Source organism: Rhagoletis zephyria, unplaced genomic scaffold (genome assembly GCF_001687245.7).
Source record: "Rhagoletis zephyria isolate East Lansing unplaced genomic scaffold, Rhagoletis_zephyria_1.1 Rzeph_scaffold_03320, whole genome shotgun sequence".
In the NCBI taxonomy this organism is placed as follows: Eukaryota; Metazoa; Arthropoda; class Insecta; order Diptera; family Tephritidae; genus Rhagoletis; species Rhagoletis zephyria.
This window is the reverse complement of record NW_016160403.1, coordinates 6,460-28,997: the sequence shown is the minus strand read 5'-3', so window position 1 is coordinate 28,997 and position 22,538 is coordinate 6,460. Positions and strand designations below refer to the sequence as shown.

Genomic DNA, 22,538 nt, shown 5'->3' with positions numbered 1-22,538 from the left:
CGGCTTCCAAGCCATGAACAACGGTGTACGGCTCATTAAAATCGGATTATTACCTTAATCATTTTTTAGAAAAAGTTTCACAGAATTTAAAGGCCTTTTCGACAGACTAAAAAAAATTGGAATTTAGGTATGATGTGAAACGAGATACCGACAGTCACTACTAGAATTTGAACTCGGAGTAAAAAATTATTAAGGTAAGAATTGTGGCGGCTTCCAAGCCATGAACAACGGTGTACGGCTCATTAAAATCGGATTATTACCTTAATCATTTTTTAGAAAAAGTTTCACAGAATTTAAAGGCCTTTTCGACAGACTAAAAAAAATTGGAATTTAGGTATGATGTGAAACGAGATACCGACAGTCACTACTAGAATTTGAACTCGGAGTAAAAAATTATTAAGGTAAGAATTGTGGCGGCTTCCAAGCCATGAACAACGGTGTACGGCTCATTAAAATCGGATTATTACCTTAATCATTTTTTAGAAAAAGTTTCACAGAATTTAAAGGCCTTTTCGACAGACTAAAAAAAATTGGAATTTAGGTATGATGTGAAACGAGATACCGACAGTCACTACTAGAATTTGAACTCGGAGTAAAAAATTATTAAGGTAAGAATTGTGGCGGCTTCCAAGCCATGAACAACGGTGTACGGCTCATTAAAATCGGATTATTACCTTAATCATTTTTTAGAAAAAGTTTCACAGAATTTAAAGGCCTTTTCGACAGACTAAAAAAAATTGGAATTTAGGTATGATGTGAAACGAGATACCGACAGTCACTACTAGAATTTGAACTCGGAGTAAAAAATTATTAAGGTAAGAATTGTGGCGGCTTCCAAGCCATGAACAACGGTGTACGGCTCATTAAAATCGGATTATTACCTTAATCATTTTTTAGAAAAAGTTTCACAGAATTTAAAGGCCTTTTCGACAGACTAAAAAAAATTGGAATTTAGGTATGATGTGAAACGAGATACCGACAGTCACTACTAGAATTTGAACTCGGAGTAAAAAATTATTAAGGTAAGAATTGTGGCGGCTTCCAAGCCATGAACAACGGTGTACGGCTCATTAAAATCGGATTATTACCTTAATCATTTTTTAGAAAAAGTTTCACAGAATTTAAAGGCCTTTTCGACAGACTAAAAAAAATTGGAATTTAGGTATGATGTGAAACGAGATACCGACAGTCACTACTAGAATTTGAACTCGGAGTAAAAAATTATTAAGGTAAGAATTGTGGCGGCTTCCAAGCCATGAACAACGGTGTACGGCTCATTAAAATCGGATTATTACCTTAATCATTTTTTAGAAAAAGTTTCACAGAATTTAAAGGCCTTTTCGACAGACTAAAAAAAATTGGAATTTAGGTATGATGTGAAACGAGATACCGACAGTCACTACTAGAATTTGAACTCGGAGTAAAAAATTATTAAGGTAAGAATTGTGGCGGCTTCCAAGCCATGAACAACGGTGTACGGCTCATTAAAATCGGATTATTACCTTAATCATTTTTTAGAAAAAGTTTCACAGAATTTAAAGGCCTTTTCGACAGACTAAAAAAAATTGGAATTTAGGTATGATGTGAAACGAGATACCGACAGTCACTACTAGAATTTGAACTCGGAGTAAAAAATTATTAAGGTAAGAATTGTGGCGGCTTCCAAGCCATGAACAACGGTGTACGGCTCATTAAAATCGGATTATTACCTTAATCATTTTTTAGAAAAAGTTTCACAGAATTTAAAGGCCTTTTCGACAGACTAAAAAAAATTGGAATTTAGGTATGATGTGAAACGAGATACCGACAGTCACTACTAGAATTTGAACTCGGAGTAAAAAATTATTAAGGTAAGAATTGTGGCGGCTTCCAAGCCATGAACAACGGTGTACGGCTCATTAAAATCGGATTATTACCTTAATCATTTTTTAGAAAAAGTTTCACAGAATTTAAAGGCCTTTTCGACAGACTAAAAAAAATTGGAATTTAGGTATGATGTGAAACGAGATACCGACAGTCACTACTAGAATTTGAACTCGGAGTAAAAAATTATTAAGGTAAGAATTGTGGCGGCTTCCAAGCCATGAACAACGGTGTACGGCTCATTAAAATCGGATTATTACCTTAATCATTTTTTAGAAAAAGTTTCACAGAATTTAAAGGCCTTTTCGACAGACTAAAAAAAATTGGAATTTAGGTATGATGTGAAACGAGATACCGACAGTCACTACTAGAATTTGAACTCGGAGTAAAAAATTATTAAGGTAAGAATTGTGGCGGCTTCCAAGCCATGAACAACGGTGTACGGCTCATTAAAATCGGATTATTACCTTAATCATTTTTTAGAAAAAGTTTCACAGAATTTAAAGGCCTTTTCGACAGACTAAAAAAAATTGGAATTTAGGTATGATGTGAAACGAGATACCGACAGTCACTACTAGAATTTGAACTCGGAGTAAAAAATTATTAAGGTAAGAATTGTGGCGGCTTCCAAGCCATGAACAACGGTGTACGGCTCATTAAAATCGGATTATTACCTTAATCATTTTTTAGAAAAAGTTTCACAGAATTTAAAGGCCTTTTCGACAGACTAAAAAAAATTGGAATTTAGGTATGATGTGAAACGAGATACCGACAGTCACTACTAGAATTTGAACTCGGAGTAAAAAATTATTAAGGTAAGAATTGTGGCGGCTTCCAAGCCATGAACAACGGTGTACGGCTCATTAAAATCGGATTATTACCTTAATCATTTTTTAGAAAAAGTTTCACAGAATTTAAAGGCCTTTTCGACAGACTAAAAAAAATTGGAATTTAGGTATGATGTGAAACGAGATACCGACAGTCACTACTAGAATTTGAACTCGGAGTAAAAAATTATTAAGGTAAGAATTGTGGCGGCTTCCAAGCCATGAACAACGGTGTACGGCTCATTAAAATCGGATTATTACCTTAATCATTTTTTAGAAAAAGTTTCACAGAATTTAAAGGCCTTTTCGACAGACTAAAAAAAATTGGAATTTAGGTATGATGTGAAACGAGATACCGACAGTCACTACTAGAATTTGAACTCGGAGTAAAAAATTATTAAGGTAAGAATTGTGGCGGCTTCCAAGCCATGAACAACGGTGTACGGCTCATTAAAATCGGATTATTACCTTAATCATTTTTTAGAAAAAGTTTCACAGAATTTAAAGGCCTTTTCGACAGACTAAAAAAAATTGGAATTTAGGTATAATGTGAAACGAGATACCGACAGTCACTACTAGAATTTGAACTCGGAGTAAAAAATTATTAAGGTAAGAATTGTGGCGGCTTCCAAGCCATGAACAACGGTGTACGGCTCATTAAAATCGGATTATTACCTTAATCATTTTTTAGAAAAAGTTTCACAGAATTTAAAGGCCTTTTCGACAGACTAAAAAAAATTGGAATTTAGGTATGATGTGAAACGAGATACCGACAGTCACTACTAGAATTTGAACTCGGAGTAAAAAATGATTAAGGTAAGAATTGTGGCGGCTTCCAAGCCATGAACAACGGTGTACGGCTCATTAAAATCGGACTTAAAATGGCGACGTAGTGTCAAAAAAAGTGAATAGCCCATCGGGGGGGCGTGGCAAAAAAAAAAAAATTTTTTTTGGGATCGCCTTCAAAATATCTTTAATCCTAGGGGTGGACTGGAAAAACTTTTTTTTTTGTATGGGGACCGATCCGCACTAGTGTACATATCTTAGTGTCTATCATAATTAAAAGTTCGAAATAAATTCCTTCAGCTATAAAATTTTCAATGAATTCCGCGATCATATACATATTTTACCGGAATTTGGAAAAAAATAAATAAATAAAAAATAGTTACCGAACATGTACAATTACATTTTGAAAACGATTCAATACGAAAATACAGAAAGCTGTGAGTAAACAATGCTAATGAGTTACTAAGAATGTAAGTGGAGACTGGCCAAAGCTCGATAGGAGTATTATTATGCGCATAAGGAAATACGAGGAAAGCAGCGGAGTCCGACAGGCAATCAGATGCGTACATAGGAAGAGAAGAAAGGGTGAAGTACATACATACATACATACATACATACATATGTATCTATGATATGTACCTAAATGCATATTTTAGTATCTAAGTAGCTATTGTTCCTTACGCTGTGAAAATGTGTTGCCATTTTGCTTTGTGCCACTGTTCTTGTTGTTGCTACAGGATGTGAGACATTAAAAATCATGTTGATTAATAACCCAACGTTAGTCAAGCATAATATTGTCTAACTGAACGCAAATGTGTAAATATTCGAATCTCACGAATGGCCATGTAAAAACTACATACACATATATATACTCACATTAGTCTAATGTCAAGGAAAAAAAATCGGTTCACCTTCTCTAAGGTTATAATAAAATTTAATTTGTTTTACTTATGCATAACTTGCTGCCTCTTATGACTTAAAAATACAGGAAAACTTTTTCCCGTGAGAGTTGTCAGAGATGAAAAAAATTCTATGTAATATTTGTATTAAAGTGTGTTTACCTGATCAAATTTTCGTTTTCAAGGTACCAAAGAAAAGGTGAGATTTATGTAAACGTCTTTATTTTTCTAAGAAGTTTGGGAGTGAGGGCCGCCAGGAGTTTAGAGCTGAACAGGCAAAAAGTGGGCAGTGAAAAATCCGTACGCTGAAAGTTTGGCAAGTAAAAAAAAATCATTTTTACTTACAGTGATGGACAATATTATTTGCAGTGCATTTTTTGCAATTAGTGTGCAAAATTTTATTTCTGGTAATTTTTATAAAAATATAGTTCATACTACACTTTGTGCAAAAACGCAGGAAAATTCAATAAAATTGTATAGTAATTTGCACTTTGTTAAACTAAAATTCAATGGGTTCTAAAACTGCATACTTAGAAAGTTGTAAATTAGTATGCAAATTCATTGAATTTTCCTGAGTTTTGCACTACGTTTAGAGATTATATTTTTATGTTTTTTGGTGTAGTATGAACTATATTTTTATAAAAAATTATCAAAAATAAATTAGATTCAACAATTTGTATTGAGCTTGAGGCCGTTTTTAATGAAAAATTTATTGTAGAAAAGCAACAACGATTTGAAAAAATGGTAGAAGTGATAGCTATTTCGGAAATCACCACATTTCCTCATCAGACTTCTTTCAGTAGGATTCGAACTGACGATCCCACTGACTCAGCCAGTTGCTTACGCATACTTTGGGAGCAGCATGAGTGCCGTCGGCATGACACAATGGGGTGCACTGTGGCTAGTCATGTCGGCTGGGCGGGGTTCTTGCCTCACTGCTGTGCCCTGCGCCATAGCAGAGAAACAGACATGCCTGTCAAACATCCCAACGGACGGACAAACAACAATTATAAAATTAAAAAAAAGCAGTTACAAAAAAAGGCTGAAAAAGAAACGTTACAATTAAACATTTAAAATAAACTGAAACCAAAATCCCAACTACGAATTCTTGTTGATTTTTTCCACTATTTCACTTGTTAAGCCAACTACAATTAAGCGCAGCTATTCCAGTGCTATTTAAACTTGATCATGTTGTTGTTGGTTTCTGTTGGTTTTTGTGCCTTCTTTGTAAGAAGCACATACAGATGCGATCAACTAATTATCAACGAAATTCAAAATGATATTGTTTGCAAAAATTGCAACAAAATAATAAAACTTAAAAAAATTTTCATCAAAATTTCAAAATTTCTAATTAGAAAATTTAGAAAATTTTCGGGTAGCAGTTTTCTAGCCCGTTCATTTGTTGTATAACAAGGTGGAAGTTTCAAGTCGTTAAAAATTACTGTTGATTTTTGAGAATTTTTTTTTGTGGAGGGTGTTGCTGTCATATGAAAAATATCTTGATCATGTGTTATATGTAAGAAAATGCGTGCTTTCAACACGCTCCAGCTCAAGAATAGGGTGGAACTGAGACGAAATATTTTGGTCATGAAAAAGATTAAATTTTTTTTTTTCGTGGGGCATCCTAACGTCATATATATGTACGTATACGTACATATGTATGCATTATTAGCGTATTACATACAGTAGTAGGAGGTGAAGTTGAAGTCCTTGTATACAAACTAGATAATGATACGTAAAATGATGTTTAATAGACAAAAGGCAGCTGGGACTTTGTGGCAGCGGAAAATCAGTATAAAAGAAACAAATGACTGTTGATGAGGAACTTTGGAAGCGGATGGCAGGGGGGAGATGAGAACAAATATGGAACGTATGAATGGCAATGCTACATAAATATAAAAAGGCTTTGTCTACAAGCATTCCCACTAATATTTGCAAGTGTATCCTTTGGCCAGATTATCAATCTTCGATGCTATGTATTACTATGTGCATTCATACATACACACAAAGACAATAAAAATGTACATATGCATTCATACACATTCAGGAAAGTGGCAACCTCATACGTATGTTTATGGCTATGTATGCATGTGTTCTCTGTATAACATCTGTTTCTGTATCAAGTTTTACTTCGCTCCAAACATCTTTCACTCCTCACTAATCTACATGCCATCCTTCAAGAGGAAAGAAGAAAATCCCATAAAATCTTTTGCCTGATTGTTTTGTAACTAACACGCAAAGCACAGGAACATGAATGAAAACATGGCATCGTAGCGAAATGAATGCTTTCACACACATATACATATACATACATACATACATACATACATACATAGATATGCTTACGTTGTGTGTATTTAAGGAGATATGCAGAATGCAAACGCCATTACATTGATTAAGTGGCAAGCATTAAATCAAAGTTAGTGAAAAATTTGCTAAAACACAAATGAATGGCGGTCGCCAAATGGTGTATGCCAGGCGAGGAGGAAGATGAAAAAAATTGCGGGGCAGAGGTCGCAACACATAAGCGGCAAAGTGAAAAAGCGTTTTTCGCGACGAAGGAAATTGCTCAAAGAAGCAACAATAAAATTACAAGTCCTTTGTGCAGAAGCGATAATTTACACTGACAAAATTTTTCTCGACCATTTCATTTCATTTAAGTAATGTTGAAAACCAAGACTCCTACAATTGGTACCTGCTGCCAGAAAGTCTAGGTTTATGGGGAATTGAAATTATATGTTCTTGAGAGGTTTGCTTAACTGTGGAAACGAGCTGGATTTTCCAATAACGTATTCGGCGTTGTAGGTTGGTTAAACTGAGTGCGAAAGTGCTTGTGCAGCCTGTGCCAAAGTAAAGAAGCCACTTAAAAACAAATGTATGCTAAATTCCTTAAAGTTTTTGAATATCTGAAGGCGACCAAGTTCTGCCCGTGAATGATGAGATGCTTTTGCTGGAAAGTCACACCAAGTCAAAAAATATCACATTGAATCATAATTTATTTTCATTTAGGTAAGTCAACTTTTTAGTTTTTTCTTGGTTTATTATGCCATCAAATTACTTTTTATACATATTTTTATTATACTTATCTGGTTTTAATAATTACATAATATTTAGTTTTTGAAATTTGGCATTCTGCACATTAACTTCAATAGTGTCATAACCAGGGCTGAAAAGTTTAAGCTTTTGCTTATTTTGCTTATTCATGGTTTCCAAGCTTAATTTTAACGACCAAGTATGGACCTTTTAAGGAAATGGCCAGGAAATAAATTGCTATTATTTCGTGTGTCTGAATAGTAAATAGTATCCAAGCAAATCGTTGTAGAAAGCGGAACTTCGTACTGTTTAAAATTAGGCTCAATAAATTTTTCGTGATCATTCCTTGGGCGTTTTTTGTGTTATTTAAAACTGTAACGTAACTTCCATTGCATTTCTGCTTGGATAAAAAAAAAACAAAAGTTTGTCTCTACGGGAAGGCATTGGTGTTATTGAAGAGATTAAAAATATTTTTTTTCAAATGGATCGCAGATCTCTATTATTTGAGAATATCAAGCATTGTGATTTTTCAAGCCTTTAATAAACTGAATAAAAAACAAAATATTGAACTGTACTTACATTTTTTTTTGTTGTTTTTCAAGCATATTTACTAATTCTTAGGGCTTATCTAGCGCTTGACATAGATTTTTTCGTGCTTATTTTCTTCGGCCCTGGTCATAAATAACTCAAAAGGCCAAAATTCGAAAAAAACGGCCTCAAAGTTTTGAATTTAAATATAATCCAGACAGCTATGAAATCTTTACCCAACATATTAGCTTTGTTGCTTTGCATATTCAACTCAATATTTGTATTTTTTGGATTATCTATGCCACTATTGAAGTAAATGAGCTACATTTATTTTTTAAGTTTTATCTTATTTAGTTCTGGAGTTTGTGCTTATTATTTATGTACTTATTTATTCGGCAATTATCATTTATTGAAACCCTGTCCCTTCGTTAATTTTGTTAACTTTTATTATTGTCTATGACCAAAGTAAGAAACCACTCTTATTTTTGTAGCTCAAAAATTTTGCGTTATATAGCGTTAAGGTTAGGTTAGGCTGTAGCGGTCGTCTATAAGACGTACTTAGCCTCAGGGCCCATTGTGAGGCCGCATGTTGGGTCAGCAACTCGCAATTGGTCTTAAACCCATTTTGAACTTAGATTTCCATGCATGTAAGGTCCTCCAAGTTGTTGAAAAATTGCCTGCCACAGAGTGGGTGGTCTTCGTCTGGATGGAGTAGGGCACTGTCCCGGAACCCATATAATCTTTGGGCGAAATGACTCAGCCATCTTGTTAAGAGATACGCGGCATTTTATGGCTACCACGGAGGTTTTCATTGCCGTCTAATTGTCAGTGAAGACGTAGATATCAAACGCTATCTCCTTCATATAATTTCCTTTATTTATTTTCTCAGTGTTTAGTAAAAGTCTTTTCGTATTTTGGACTACAAAAGTAACCTTCTGCTTTCTGACCAATACCGCTAGCTTCGTAATAAGTGGAAATCGAATTTTCCTATATAGTGTACATGTCTGTATGTATGTACACAAGTCTGGGCAACCGCCAATCTTTGCAATTAAAGCACGAGCATACACACATATGCTAATATTTTCCCCAATACATATCCATAAATAAACAAATATGTATGCGTATACATATGAACATACAGTGCCGGACAAAAGTATTGGCACAGAGAATTTTTCGCAATATCTGAAAAGTTGTTTATTCTAATTTATTTTCGATAATTTTTTATAAATATATAGTTCGTCCTACACCAAAAAAACATAAAAACTAAATCTCTAAATTTTGTGCAAAACTCAGGAAAATTCAATAAATTTGCGTACTTATTTGCAACTTTCTATTCAGATTTTTTAGAAAAATTCTAAGTATGCAGTTTTATAGCTCAACTAATTTTAGTACAACAAAGTGCAAGCCTGAAGGTGCTAAAAAATCGCATTGATTTTTGGCCATTTTTTTTTCAGTCAGGTTCTTCCGTACAAAGTATGTTCGACAATTATTTTTTGTATGGAGAAAATGAGCAACACCTTCTACTAAAAAAATGTCCAAAAATCAACGCAATTTTTTAGATACTTCAAACTTGCACTTTGTTATAAAACTACATACTTAGAATTTCTCTAGAAAATCTGAATAAGAATTTGCAAATTAGTATGCAAATTTATTGAATTTTCCTGAGTTTTGCACAAAGTTTAGAGATTTTATTTTTTTGTTTTTTGGCGAAGTACGAACTATATTTTTATTAAAAAATATTGAAAATAAATTAGAATAAAAAACTTTGTATATATTGCGAAAAATTCTCTGTGCCAATACCTTTGTCCGGCACTGTATATTTACTTATATATGTATGTATGTATGTGCATAGCTTCATATATTTGTATCTTACTTCATGCTTCAGCTGGTACAGCATTAAACGCTTAACGCTGAGATTTCGCAATTAATTCTAAGATTAATACAACCGAAGGGAGTAATTCATATAAATGCATGTGGGTGATTGTATGCGTCTAGGCGTGTGTGTGTTTTGCTGGCTATAATTACATACGGATACCAGTGCGAACTTAGGAGGAAGTAAAGCGTGTAGCAGCGGATGTTCAACCGCAAGCAACAATAGCTAACGATAGCTGCAATATTAATAACTAAAAGCTGTAGATAGAGCTCAGGAAATGAGAAACGGATCCGATTGTGTTAATCTATACGTGCGTAGGTGCTTGTTTAGGATATTTACTGTACTGATGAATTTAATTGAAGCAATAAGGTAAAGAACTACATAATATGCACATATATATGTATGAAGCTATGTTCTAGCCAAAGCAAATTCACACGTTTATGAAAGCTTAAATCATTTCCATCATATGCCTAAATAATTGAGACTTTAATTTTTATTTTAACCAATTTAAAAAAAAAAAAAATGAGGAGGTTATCAATTCGTCGGAACATTTTTTTTATGTACATATGTTACCGCATAACTTCCGACCACTTTAACCGATTTCGATAATTTTTTTTATCAGAAAGGTGGTACCTCAACGGTGGTCCCATACTAATTTGGTTTAAACTCGATTATAGGATTATTGGAAATTAACGATAATGCTAAATTTTTCCATCCGTCCGTGTACACGATAACTCGAGCAAAAATTGATATATCTACGAAATTTGGTATGTAGGTTTCCGTTCACCTAAGGTATTGAAGGTTGAAGGTTGGTATTGGAAATGGGCAACATCGGTCTATAACCACGCCCACTTCCCATATAACGGTATTTTCGAAAAATGCAAAAGCTCCGATATTTCAGTAAATGTTGGATCAAAATTGTTGAAAATGTGAGTATGTTATATATGTGAAGTCGAATTTTGGTAAAAAATATTATTATTATGAAATTTTTGGAAAATGGGCGTGACCCCACCCAGTTATGATGAAATGCTGTATCTCAGTAGCCGCTTCATCAATGCTCCCCAAACTGGGTACGAGCTTTACCTAGGGCTTAGCTAAGAAATCTGTTGAAAATCTTTGAAATCGGGCAATAACCACGCCCACCTCCCATATAACGGTACTTCACAGAAACATGAAAACTGCGATAAATCAGTAACTACTGAAGCTAATTGACTCCAAATCGATAATTACAATAACCGCTTAGCACAAAATAAGACTATTATACATTTTTGGATAATGGGCGTGGCGCGGCCCCTTTAGGACCACAAATCTGTATCTCGGTAACTGATTCATCAATTTCTACCAAACTCGGTGCACTTAATAACTTTAGTACAAGGAAGAAATTCGTTGAAAATTATTTAAATCGGGCTAAAATTACACCCACTACAAGGTGTATCACGGTAGATTTCTATCAAACTTGGTTCAATTATTTCATTAACTCTAATTCGGCATATTATCGAAAAAGTTTGAAATCGGCAAAAACTCCCCTGCATATCGCAAATGTAGTTTAGAGAAAGTTGAAACGACGATATTTGATCCCTGCACCGGGTATATAAAATTCGGTTTCGCCCTTTACTTGTTATGGTTAAATTACTGGTAGGCTCAATTTCAAGTCCGTCTCTTCTGGCTGATCTTAGCTTTAATGTTCCCTCTCTCTGAAATGTTGTAAAACTAATTTTGAATTGCGCGACCCACTCCGTTGCTTATGCCAGGCTTTTAACTCTCATTCCAGCACGTTTGATTTTTAAGATCCTCTTTTCGGCATTAAGAAAGCGATACTCTCCTCTCTCAATAAATGAATTTGCCGAATATGAGTGTAGATGTTGTTAGTTTTTAAGCGTAGTTTGATGTCTCTGATTGGCTGTATGTAGATATGTATAAGCAAACATATTTGTGGGTGTACTAACCCTGCAGTGAAAAGCTAAACCAGTATGCACAAATTCCAGTTCATGAACTATTATTTAAGGATAAAAGTCATACCAGTTCGTTATGAACCATAATTATACCAGTTCCGCGCAGAAAAAAGTAAACTAGTTGGTAGAAATTCTAGTTCGAAAACTGGTATTAAATGGGAGAGTCATACCAGTTCGTCATGGACTATAATTATACCAGTTCTCTGCAGTGAAATGCCAAACCAGCCAGTATAAATACTAGTTCATTAACCAGTATGTGTAAAGCGACGGCCTGCCATTTCGGCGATTTCGAACTATTTATGCGATCAGCGACATCTGTCTTTGAATAGGCATAACCAAAACTAAAACGTGGTTAATTGCTTTCATCACAAATATCGGCTGTGGCGTCGAGTGAAGACTACCGATTCTGGTTCTGAGATCTCAGGTTCGAGTACGCGTGGAGGTTGTTAAAGTAAAGTAAGTAAATTAATTTAAATAATTATAATTATTTCAATTTAAATATAAAATAAAAATTGTACATAAATTTAATTTGATTTGGAAAAAACCTAAATACTCAAATACCATAAAAAAATTAAAATAAATAATTTTTTGTTCTTTTTAAAACAATAAATTTAAAAATTACACAAGAGATATAAATAAAAAAAAATAAACAAATAAAAAAAAGCAAAAAAAAAGTTTCGCTCACTGAGATTCGAACTCGGATCTCTTGATTTGGCGTGCCAAAGCTTTACTCTGTCGACCATTGCCACTGTTGCAGCGCCGCGAGCAAAATGACATACTTATGCTTTTCATGGGGGATGAATAGGCAGTCTATCCCACCAACTGCTAACATTGAAAAAGGATACAACGTGAACTAGTTGGGCTGAAACCCAAACTGGTAGCATTCTGGTTCACAACTGGTAGCTTTTCCTGCAGGGAATAGACTACTAATGAAACTGTTTAAATTAGGCAATATACAAAGTTGCAGATGAAGCTTGATTTTACAATGCAATGCTGCTCCAACATTAATTTCTCTAACTTAAGTACTTTTAATGGTTAGTAGAGTTAATTAGTTTGTGTTTTAGTAATGCTGTATTTAAGATCAAATGCATAGATAGTTTTGAAAAACTGAATACGTACTATACCCAAATATGTATAAGAAATTCTCGTATAAGGGACTTCGCTAATTCAAAATGGATTACAGTACTAGTTTAATTATGCAATAGAATATTTTATTACATATGTACATGCAAACCTGTTTGATTACGGAAAATCTTTTATTCTCTCTTTTTCCATGTTGCAGACTACCCATCGGCCGCAACAGCAAAAACGAAGCTAGTGCGTGAATCGCAACTACTTTCCACTGCCGCTTTTTTACTCATCACCGCAATCAACAGCCTTTTGGCGCCCACAATAGAAGCAATTATGCAAGTAGGCGATGGAAGTCATCCAGAGACTGCAACCGAACGAGGAAAAAATGCCACCGAAAATCAAATTATTTGTCAGCACTGCCCAGAAAACGCAGATGGAGAGCGAGAGCGAATCACAAATAGTTCTAGCGAAGAGAGTGCAATAGTAATGGATGGGTTGATGCACAGAACGCGGTGATAAGCTGCAATTGAGTGAATTAAAATTATTAATTATATTATATACAACAAAAAAAGTATGAATAAAGCGAATTCAAAAATTAATTTAAGCGTAATATTACTGAAGAATGTGTCAAAATTAAATTAAATAAACATTTAAATTGCGTACATACATATGCACATTAGGATGGCCCCTAGTTATATGGAGAAAAATAAAAGTGTTTGGATTCTCGGTCTCACCCCCTAGAAATGTGTGAATGGCCTAAAGACCGGAGTATACAAAGTTATAGATCAATCAAAAGAGATTTAGAGGTGGCTCAAAGCGCTCAAAATTTCCCATGTTTTTATATGGGGAAAAAACTATTTTTCGTAGAAATGGTAAAGAATCCTTGAATATCAAAATTTTTCAAACGGCAAAATCACTCTTTAAGACTCTTCAAAAAACATTACCCAATTGGTTATCTAAAATTTGTTTAATATGAACGATTTTTTATGCGTTCCCCCATTGCATTTTGTCGGCTTTTTGGGGACCCATAGCAAATAATTAATATTAATAAATTATTAAATAAACGATTGAGAGTTTTTTCTGAAAGTCACCTGAAGAGAAAAGAGTTTGTTGATTGAAAAATATTGATTTTCTACCATTTCTGCGAAAAATAGTTTTTTCTCCATATGAAATACATGGGAAACTTTTAGACGGTTCACCCATTTCTAGGGGGTGAGATCAGGCACCTATGCTCTTTTCGAAATAAGGGCCACCCGATTGTACATACATACGTATATACATTTCATACACACATCGATGCACCTCATGGGGTTGGATAAAGGTGGGCGGACTTGCGCGGCAGTAGCTACTACATATACATACATGTTTGTCAATGGCTTATTTAATCTTGAGCGCTTTCAAAATTAAACCGTAAGCTAGTAAACTTATTGTCTTGATGAATTTCACACCATATACACAGTTAGTGCCAAATATTGAAAAATTGTACGCCACTTTCTTTTTCTTGAAAACACTCAAAACTAAAATGTGTTTTTTTTTTTGTCTTATTATTAGCTTTATTTACATACATATCGTTACCTGAAATGCAAAAGGCCGTAACCAACATCGCCATTGAAATGCAAAAGGCCACAGTTAGATAAAAAAAAAAAAGAAAATTCACTTTTTGATTGATTACACCGCGCGACGGTAAATTTTACACACATAAAAAAAAATATATGTATATATTTGCAAAACTTTTTGGCAAAAATAGTAAAACTGCGTTTTTAGATCTTTTCTCTGACGTCAGGATTTTTTAAAAGGACTCTGAAATTTCAAAAATATGATGAACTCAAAAATTATTTAAAAAATTCAGTGCAATTTAGAATAGTAATTTGGGTATCAAATAAAAGAGAAAATTCTATAGAGATATAGTTTTTTAATACACCAGGACGAAAGCGGAATGTGATGCATTTCGTTAAATTTCAAATATTAATGCAAAAAATAAATTTGTTAACTAAAGCTTTATGCATTTCAGGTGACGATTTTAGTTGCGGCCTTTTGCATTTCAGGTGACGATATGTGCATGCATAGATGCAGACTGTGACATGAGACTTGCTGTAGTATTGAAAAATAGTTTCTTTCATGACGCGATATTTAAAATTTTACTGCTACTTTCTCAATGCATTGCCAAAACAAAGTGTGATTTGCAGGAAAATCTTAGCAAAGACTTTTTGATTTTTAGTTCTTAAAGTAAGAAGATATAAGGTATTATTGTGTGAAACATCGTAGCAATGAAATGAATAAAAATTCTTTCTGTTTCACAAAAAGTCTTTTAATAAAGTCATTGACTTGCTTGGGATCTTATAGCCAAACAAAGTACAGTTCTATAGAAGTATTGCAAATGACAGGGCGAAATATTATTTACGGTTTGTATATGTATGCACGTATCTGCGAAAATTGCTCGACTGTTTTTAGATCACAACAACCTAGTTTTTCTCTTTTTAAATGCTTCTAAATCCATATAACATAAACAATTTTTGAGTACGTTTTTTACCAATTTTCGTTAAACTTCCCTTGGGTCTGTATTGAATATTTTTTTTTGTTAAATTTTTAAAATGAAATTTTCCACATTTCTGATAGCTTTGTTTGCCTTTGCTTCCTTGTTTCGGAATATTTCGTTTCAAATAAATGCTTCGCCTATAATTTTCCAATTCCCCCAATTGGTGTTGAGAAAGCTTTTCCCACACAGAATAAATTTGCTTCTTTGTTTTATACCAAGAGAAAACATAGCGTTGAAAAGGCAATAGAATTAAAAAAAAAAAAAAATGTTGGCCAAAATAAAACTCTGTAGCATTCCTCTGTGAGCGAAATCAAAATAGGAAAGTTCATTCCTTGTCGTAGTTACTATGTAAGCATATGTGCCTTCTAACCACACATACGTAAAGTATTTATATGCACTTGTGTGTACATGCGTATGTATATACATACATATGTATGTATATGGACTTGCATAAATATCTTTTGCCCTATATGGTAAATGTTTACAGCTTTGTTTACACAGTGCAAAAATTGGTAATTGTTTGCAGCCAAAACTATTGCCATTGTTGCATCTGTGTATGCATTGTGTTTTTGTGGCAAACATGTGTACGACTTTTTCAATTTTATTTTACGATTTCTGTTCGGCTGCAAATCTTTTGCTAATTGTTCTTTTCATCGTCCATTTCTGGTGGCTTCATTACAAACAATGTGGAAACCAATTCAAAACATCAATTTCTCTCCAAAGCGAAAGTCAATTGTTTATACATATCTACATATGAAGGTCGGTAGCCTACTTTACCTAACTCCAAAACTTAAGTAAGTAAATGCATACATACATATTCACAAACAATTTTTTTTGCTTACAAAACAATGTATGTATGTATGCATTTGTGCTTATGGCAAATCGCTGGACTAGCCAGTTTCGTTTATTGCAATTTTCAGATTTTTCCACTTTTACATCCCCTTCTAGATTGTGGCCACCACTATTCTTGCTATAGTCCTGGTTTTGGTTTTTGCCCTTTTCAACTTTCCTTTGTTCTTGCATTTCTGTTATTTGCCCATTCTTCGGCCAATTTTGTCGGCTTTCCTTGCACATGCGGCGAAACATTTCATTTCGACAGCAAATTTCTTTGCTTTTGTTGGTATTGCCGCCATGTCTGTCTGGTCATTGGAATGCAACAGAGAATTTTTAATTGGTATCAAATTACGCTGAAGTTTCAGCAGCAATACTTTCTAAATTCTCCATTATATGCAAGATGCTTTTCCTTTTTTGTTGTTAGAGTTGTTTTGCATTAGCTGGCTGGGGTAAGAGAAGAGCCTCCTCTCGTGTTGCACAGTTTTTTTTTTTGTTGTCTCACATGCCTAGTTTTGTATTTCTTTTTAGCTAAGAGTAGTTAGTTAGTAGGCTGCTTTATCGTGCGCTTTGTTGCTATTTTCATTTAACTGACTTCTTGTTGCAGAGACTGTTTAACGCCTGACTAGTACTGGAAAAGAGAAGAATATAAATGTTTCCAATTTTAAAGCTTTATGGTGTTATCTTAAAGAGTAGCTCTACAGATTTTGATTAAATTTTATAAAGTTCTAAGCTGTAAAGAACAAACTTACAATCAAAAGCAGATTAACAAAGGTTCAAAGGGTGGCGTGCATTATGATCACGGGGGCGTTGCCCTCAACGCCGACTAAAGCCCTAGAGACTTTGCTCCATTTTCTACCTGTGGACCTATATGGCAAACTGCAGGCAAGTTGTAATGCTGTTAGATTAAACGCGCTGATCAAGTGGAGTGATACAAGATTTGGACACTCTAGAATATTGGAAGATCTTCCAGGAAACTTCAGGCGCCTTGACTACACATTCCCGCCTACTGGACTAAAGAATGACTTCCAAACAAGGATCCCCTCAAGAGGTGAGTGGGAGGAGGATTCAATCCTGATCTCTTATTCTGATTCAGCAGCCATCTACACCGATGGCTCCAAGCTAGATCTGAAGGTAGGAAGTGGGATATATTCGCAGGAACTCTCACTTAGCCTCAGTTTCCGTCTGCCAGATTACTGTAGCGTGTTTCAGGCTGAACTAACAGCAATCTACGAAGCTGCTAGATGGCTGATCGATTCTCCTACTAATCTGCATGCAGTAACTATTTTTTCTGATAGCCAGGCAGCTATCAAAGCACTTAATTGTGACAAATCCTCATCGAAGATTGTCATGGAATCACGTGCAGGATAGCGAGACACATCTGGCCTAGGTTAGATAAGCGTAGATCTCGCCCTCTCTTTCGTTTGGAGCGACCAATGCTCCGCCATGTTATCGGAATTCTCACCGGGCACTGCCTTATGGGAACCCACGCTGCCAGGATGGGTCTGCAGCCAAACGACTACTGTCGTAGCTGCCGCGATGAGGAGGAGATCGAGAGCGTGGAGCACTACCTGTGCCACTGTCCCGCCTTGGCAAGAGCCCGTCGACGCTCGCTCCTTCGCTATTCTTTCGAGTGTCTGGCTGAACTGGACTCGGCCAGTATCTACGATTTTGTGCGCTTTATCAGAGCTACAAATTGGTTCAATTTCTGAGGTAGGAGGAGGGACGTATGAGTCTCAAATATGGTATCACAATGGGCCCATGGAGGCCTAAGTGTGCCCTTTCCTGCGCGGATGAGGGCAGCCAGGATAACCTAACCTAACCTAACCTAAGCTGTAAAGAACCATTGGAGCTTAAATCGCACGCTTTAATGTGAAACAATCAGCATGTGTATATTAATACGCTAACATAAATTGTGTCACCGTTCGTTTGGAGATTCTGCCGAACCGACTTCAAAGCCAAGAACATCATTGGAGAGTGGTACTTTTCTGTAGTTGAGGGAAGTTTGTATGGCTTCAAATTTGATTGTTGCTGAAACCTGTGCAATTTTGCATTTTCTTTTACTTCGTATTTGAAATTAAACTTAGTAATAAAGATAACTGCGATGTTGAAGAAATAAATGATGACGATTAACTAAGAGAAAATAGTTAAGGCAAAATTGAAGATAAAGACGAAAATGAAAACAATGAGAAATCAATAAGAATTAGAGTAACTTAAAGAGTGAGAAAATATTGAAATTTTTTCGATAAGAATCGAAATTGAAAGTTTACGAAATTAAAGTTACCCAAGTTTGTCGAAGTTTATTGTAATAACAACGCTTCGAATTATTCAAATTGATTAATGTTCATTGAGTCGTCGAAATTTATGGACACAGAAAATTAATTGTTGAAGTTTACGGACAAAGGTAATGAAATTTATTAAGCTATCCGTATTTATTGAATAATCATTATTTAAAGAGTTAACCAAATTTATCGCGTAATCAAGCTCTTTCAATTTATCGAGTTATCGATTTTTATTAATTTACTGAAATTTGTCGCCCTTAGAAAATCGAAGTTTCTGAATATTTCTAAATATATCGAGCTATCGATATTTCAAGATTATATAAGTTTATCGAGTTATAACTGCTTATCGAATTGTATCGTATTACCAAAGTGTAACAAGTTTTCGAGTTATCGATTTATATCGAGATATATTCATTTCTAAGTTATCTAAATTATAGCAATTAGTAGAGTTATCGAAATTTGTTGAGTTATCGAATTTTAGTGGTTCTAAAATTCATTAAATTATCGATATGTATCAACTTATCGAAATTTATCGAAAACCCGAAATGTTTTATTATAATAAGCTTTTAAATTTGATTTCAGTTTTAGTATAATAAAGTGCAAGTTTGAAGTAGCTAGGATTTACAATGGATTTTTGGCAATTTTTTGTTGAAGCTATTTCTCGTTTTCCTCTCTATAAATAAACATCAAACATACATAGATACTTTGCAGGGAATAAAATGTTGACGGGTTTGTGTTCGTGTTCGCATTTGCTTTCGTCTTCGTATCTGTCCAAAAATGTATTTTTATTTTTTATTTTAAATTTTATTTTTAAAGCAAGGAAAAATTTTAAATAGTTTTTATTTATAAAAATAAAGCTAAAAAAATAACGATTACTGCTAAACTCGCACGGCGTTAAAACGCCAAAACTGGATTTAACTTTTTAAACAGGTGCCAACCCTCTTCAAACACCAACAAAATATTCCAAATCTTAGTCAGAGTTATAGCGAACCGTGTTCCAAATTTCATCTAAATCCGACCAACCGTTTCTAAGTGAAGAGAAGTTTCGCATGCTGTCGATTTTTCATTTCATCAAAATTTAAATAACCCTGTACCACTAAAAAGGCATTTTCAAACCCTTCTCGATTGATACATACCGCTACCTAAAGGTGAAAAGGTGCCAACTCCACTTTTTTCAAAGTTTAGATTTTGATGCAGAATGACAGAAAATGCGAATCTACACCGATTTTCGTATCTCCCGAACAACTTCAAAAGCGATACTAAATTTTTCATTGTTCTTTTAACTTATTGAGTTGAATTTAACTTTTTAAACCAGTGGCAAACTTCTTCAAACACCTCAAAAGTATTCTAAATGTTCAAACTAAAACCTTCTTAATCAACTTTTAAAGAGGTTAGGCTAGCCTTGAGTGCTGGAACTGTTATTGACCCGATTATATTGGTCGATAGGCAATGAGTTAAGGAGCACGCATAAGTCAAAAAATTAAAATTTTGAGTTGTCTCACTTTAGATCTAGGTGTGCGATATGTAAATTGGTAACATGTAGGTAGTTGTGTATCTACATACGTACATTAGGGTTATCCTTAAAATCAAACGAACGATTTTTTTCAGTCTCACCCCCTCAATCGATAATACCACGATCACAGATATCACATATAAATTTTAGTTCCGATTGGGGACGGTCAAAGCGTGTCGCACAGGGGACAAAGTTCATATTACTCTATAGAGACCCTAAATCGTTTTTGGTCCCGATTGCAGTCGGTTAAGATGTTTGCATAGAGGGATCTGAACTTTGCCCCCTGTGTGACACGCCGAAACCGTCTCCAATCGAGACTAAAGTTTACATGTGCTACATATATTCGACTATAGTAACATCGACGTATGTAGGGGCTGAGGCTTATTTAGAAAATCTAATATAAAAATTTGTTTCATACATTTAAGGACCCCCCTGATGTACATATCTGTGAACATGTGTGTGTGTGTGTTGTGTGCATAAATAGGAACTGCTATGTTTGGATGGAGACATTTTCGAGATTATTAGCATAATTTTGCACCTAAAGCATAACTGCCATCTCTCTCCTGCTGCTTATATTATTGCTGGTGTTGTTGCTACAATTTCCACTATAGTGCGTTGACAAAATATGATAAAGTGTGAATCGCAGTTGAAGCGTAAACTCATCGCTCGTAACGCTTAGGTGGAAGTACCATTGCTCGCATCAAAACATACATATTTACTTGCGCCTACATTAACTATTTATGTGTGCAAGTAAATGTAAATACATCTATGTACGAGTATGTATAAATAACAATAACTTTGAAGGCATGCCGACACAACAACAATGAAAATGTTTTGGCAGGTATTTAGCTACTCCTGTTTCCGTTTGAAAATAGGAAAAGGATTTGTTTATTATTATGACTAAAATAGTAATAGCCTATTTCCACCAAAGGCTTAACTGCAGTTCAGATAAGTTCCATCAATTTTAACATGAGGTGATCGGCAAGGTTGGTTTCTTAATTGCTTTTTTCCTTTCGTTTGTTTAGTAGTTGGGATTACACCCTTCCAAGTTGTAATCGCCTTTTTCCAATAAGCATAAGCAGCAGTTAAGGCTTGGTGGAAATCAGCTATAAGGCTGCGTTTCACCAAACCAATTTAAGTGGAAATGAAATTTAATTTAATTTTTTAATTAACTCTCAATTAAATTTGTTCAGTTTCAATACGTAAAAATATGGCAGCACCGTGCTAAAAGTGGTAGTAAAAACAGGGCTGGTATACAAGTAAACAGCTGATACTTAAATTTGTGGTGTGTGAAACCGAAAATTCGAAAATTAAGGTAATTTTCACTTAAATGAATCTGGTGAAACGCAGCCTAAGAGAAGGATGTAGTACGATTCGATAAATGAAACATTCATAATGTACATTTTTATAACCATATGTATGTATGTACATTTGTATAACCATAGTAAAATAGGCATGACGGCAAAATATATTCCTGTCTTGATGTTATATCCCTATACATAAGTATATGCACTTTAATGTAGTTATTTACTTCCTCAGGAATTAGAATTTCTCTTGTTGTTGTGCCACGTGCAACACGTTGTTACACCTGCAGCTTTGCCGATGCACATTTGGGTTGAATGTCCTTTGGGCGACTTTGCCTCCAGCCAGCATTGCTTCTCAAATGCCAAATAAGACGTTATCACATTCATGTGTTTGTGGTTGTTGTATTTCATTTGTTGTTGTACTGCATTTGCCGCTCTCGCTCTTGCCATTGCCCATATTTCATAATTCAACGCTGCAGCAGCTAATATATGACCGAGTGGCAATTCCGGAGACACTGGCTGGCAGGCGGATATGGGAAATTAAATCGATGAGATTATTATGGCACCATTGTCACCAGCAAATATAACGCAGCCCGCACATAGAGACATAATGGATCGTGCAAATACGTTGCGTACTCTCTACACATACATTCATGCATTTGCATACACCTCTTCATTTGCGGATGTTGCTTGTGCGATTGTGTTTGTGTGTTTAGCGGCATTTTCCGTGCTCGATTTAATTGAATTAGGTCTGTGGGCATAGGTGACGAGTGGCGAAGTTTTCGGAGGGCATGCAACTACAACATGAAACTGAAGAGTCCAAATATGCGTTTCCTCTTATAGAAGGCGCAAGAAGCTTCGATGTGTCACAAGATAAATATCGTGTGTTCTCTTGAATATCGTTCAAATGAAGCAATTGATAAACCTACCGCGTTCTTCCTTGAAAGGACTGCAGCTAAGAGGTCTGGTAAGTTGCAAGAATTTTCAAGGGTTTATTTATTTCTTACGTTTTGCTTTTTTTCGTTTTGTTTGCTTGTACTTAACATGAGCAATTACCCCCTTCAAGTTGTAATCTCCCTTTTTCAATAGGCATAAACTGCAGTTAAGGCTATGGCTTGTTGGAAATGAAATATTACATTGAAACATTTTTAAAATTTACCCAATTAAGAGTGTGACGAACGTTAAAAAATTATCTCCGTTATCCAATATACATATGTATGTCGTGAAAATGAAAATAACG

General features: G+C 34.8%; 1 protein-coding gene across 1 annotated transcript in view; it reads left to right on the top strand.

Annotated features, from left to right (window-relative positions):
• Positions 1 to 13,431, top strand: part of LOC108368794 (uncharacterized) — a 47,262-nt gene extending 33,831 nt beyond the window's left edge. The window contains exon 3 of the mRNA XM_017623712.1: positions 13,007 to 13,431. Within this exon, the coding sequence (XP_017479201.1) occupies positions 13,007 to 13,348 (342 nt within the window). The 3' untranslated portion in view covers positions 13,349 to 13,431. The remainder of the gene's footprint in view (positions 1 to 13,006) is intronic.
• The last annotated feature ends 9,107 nt before the right edge of the window (positions 13,432 to 22,538 follow it).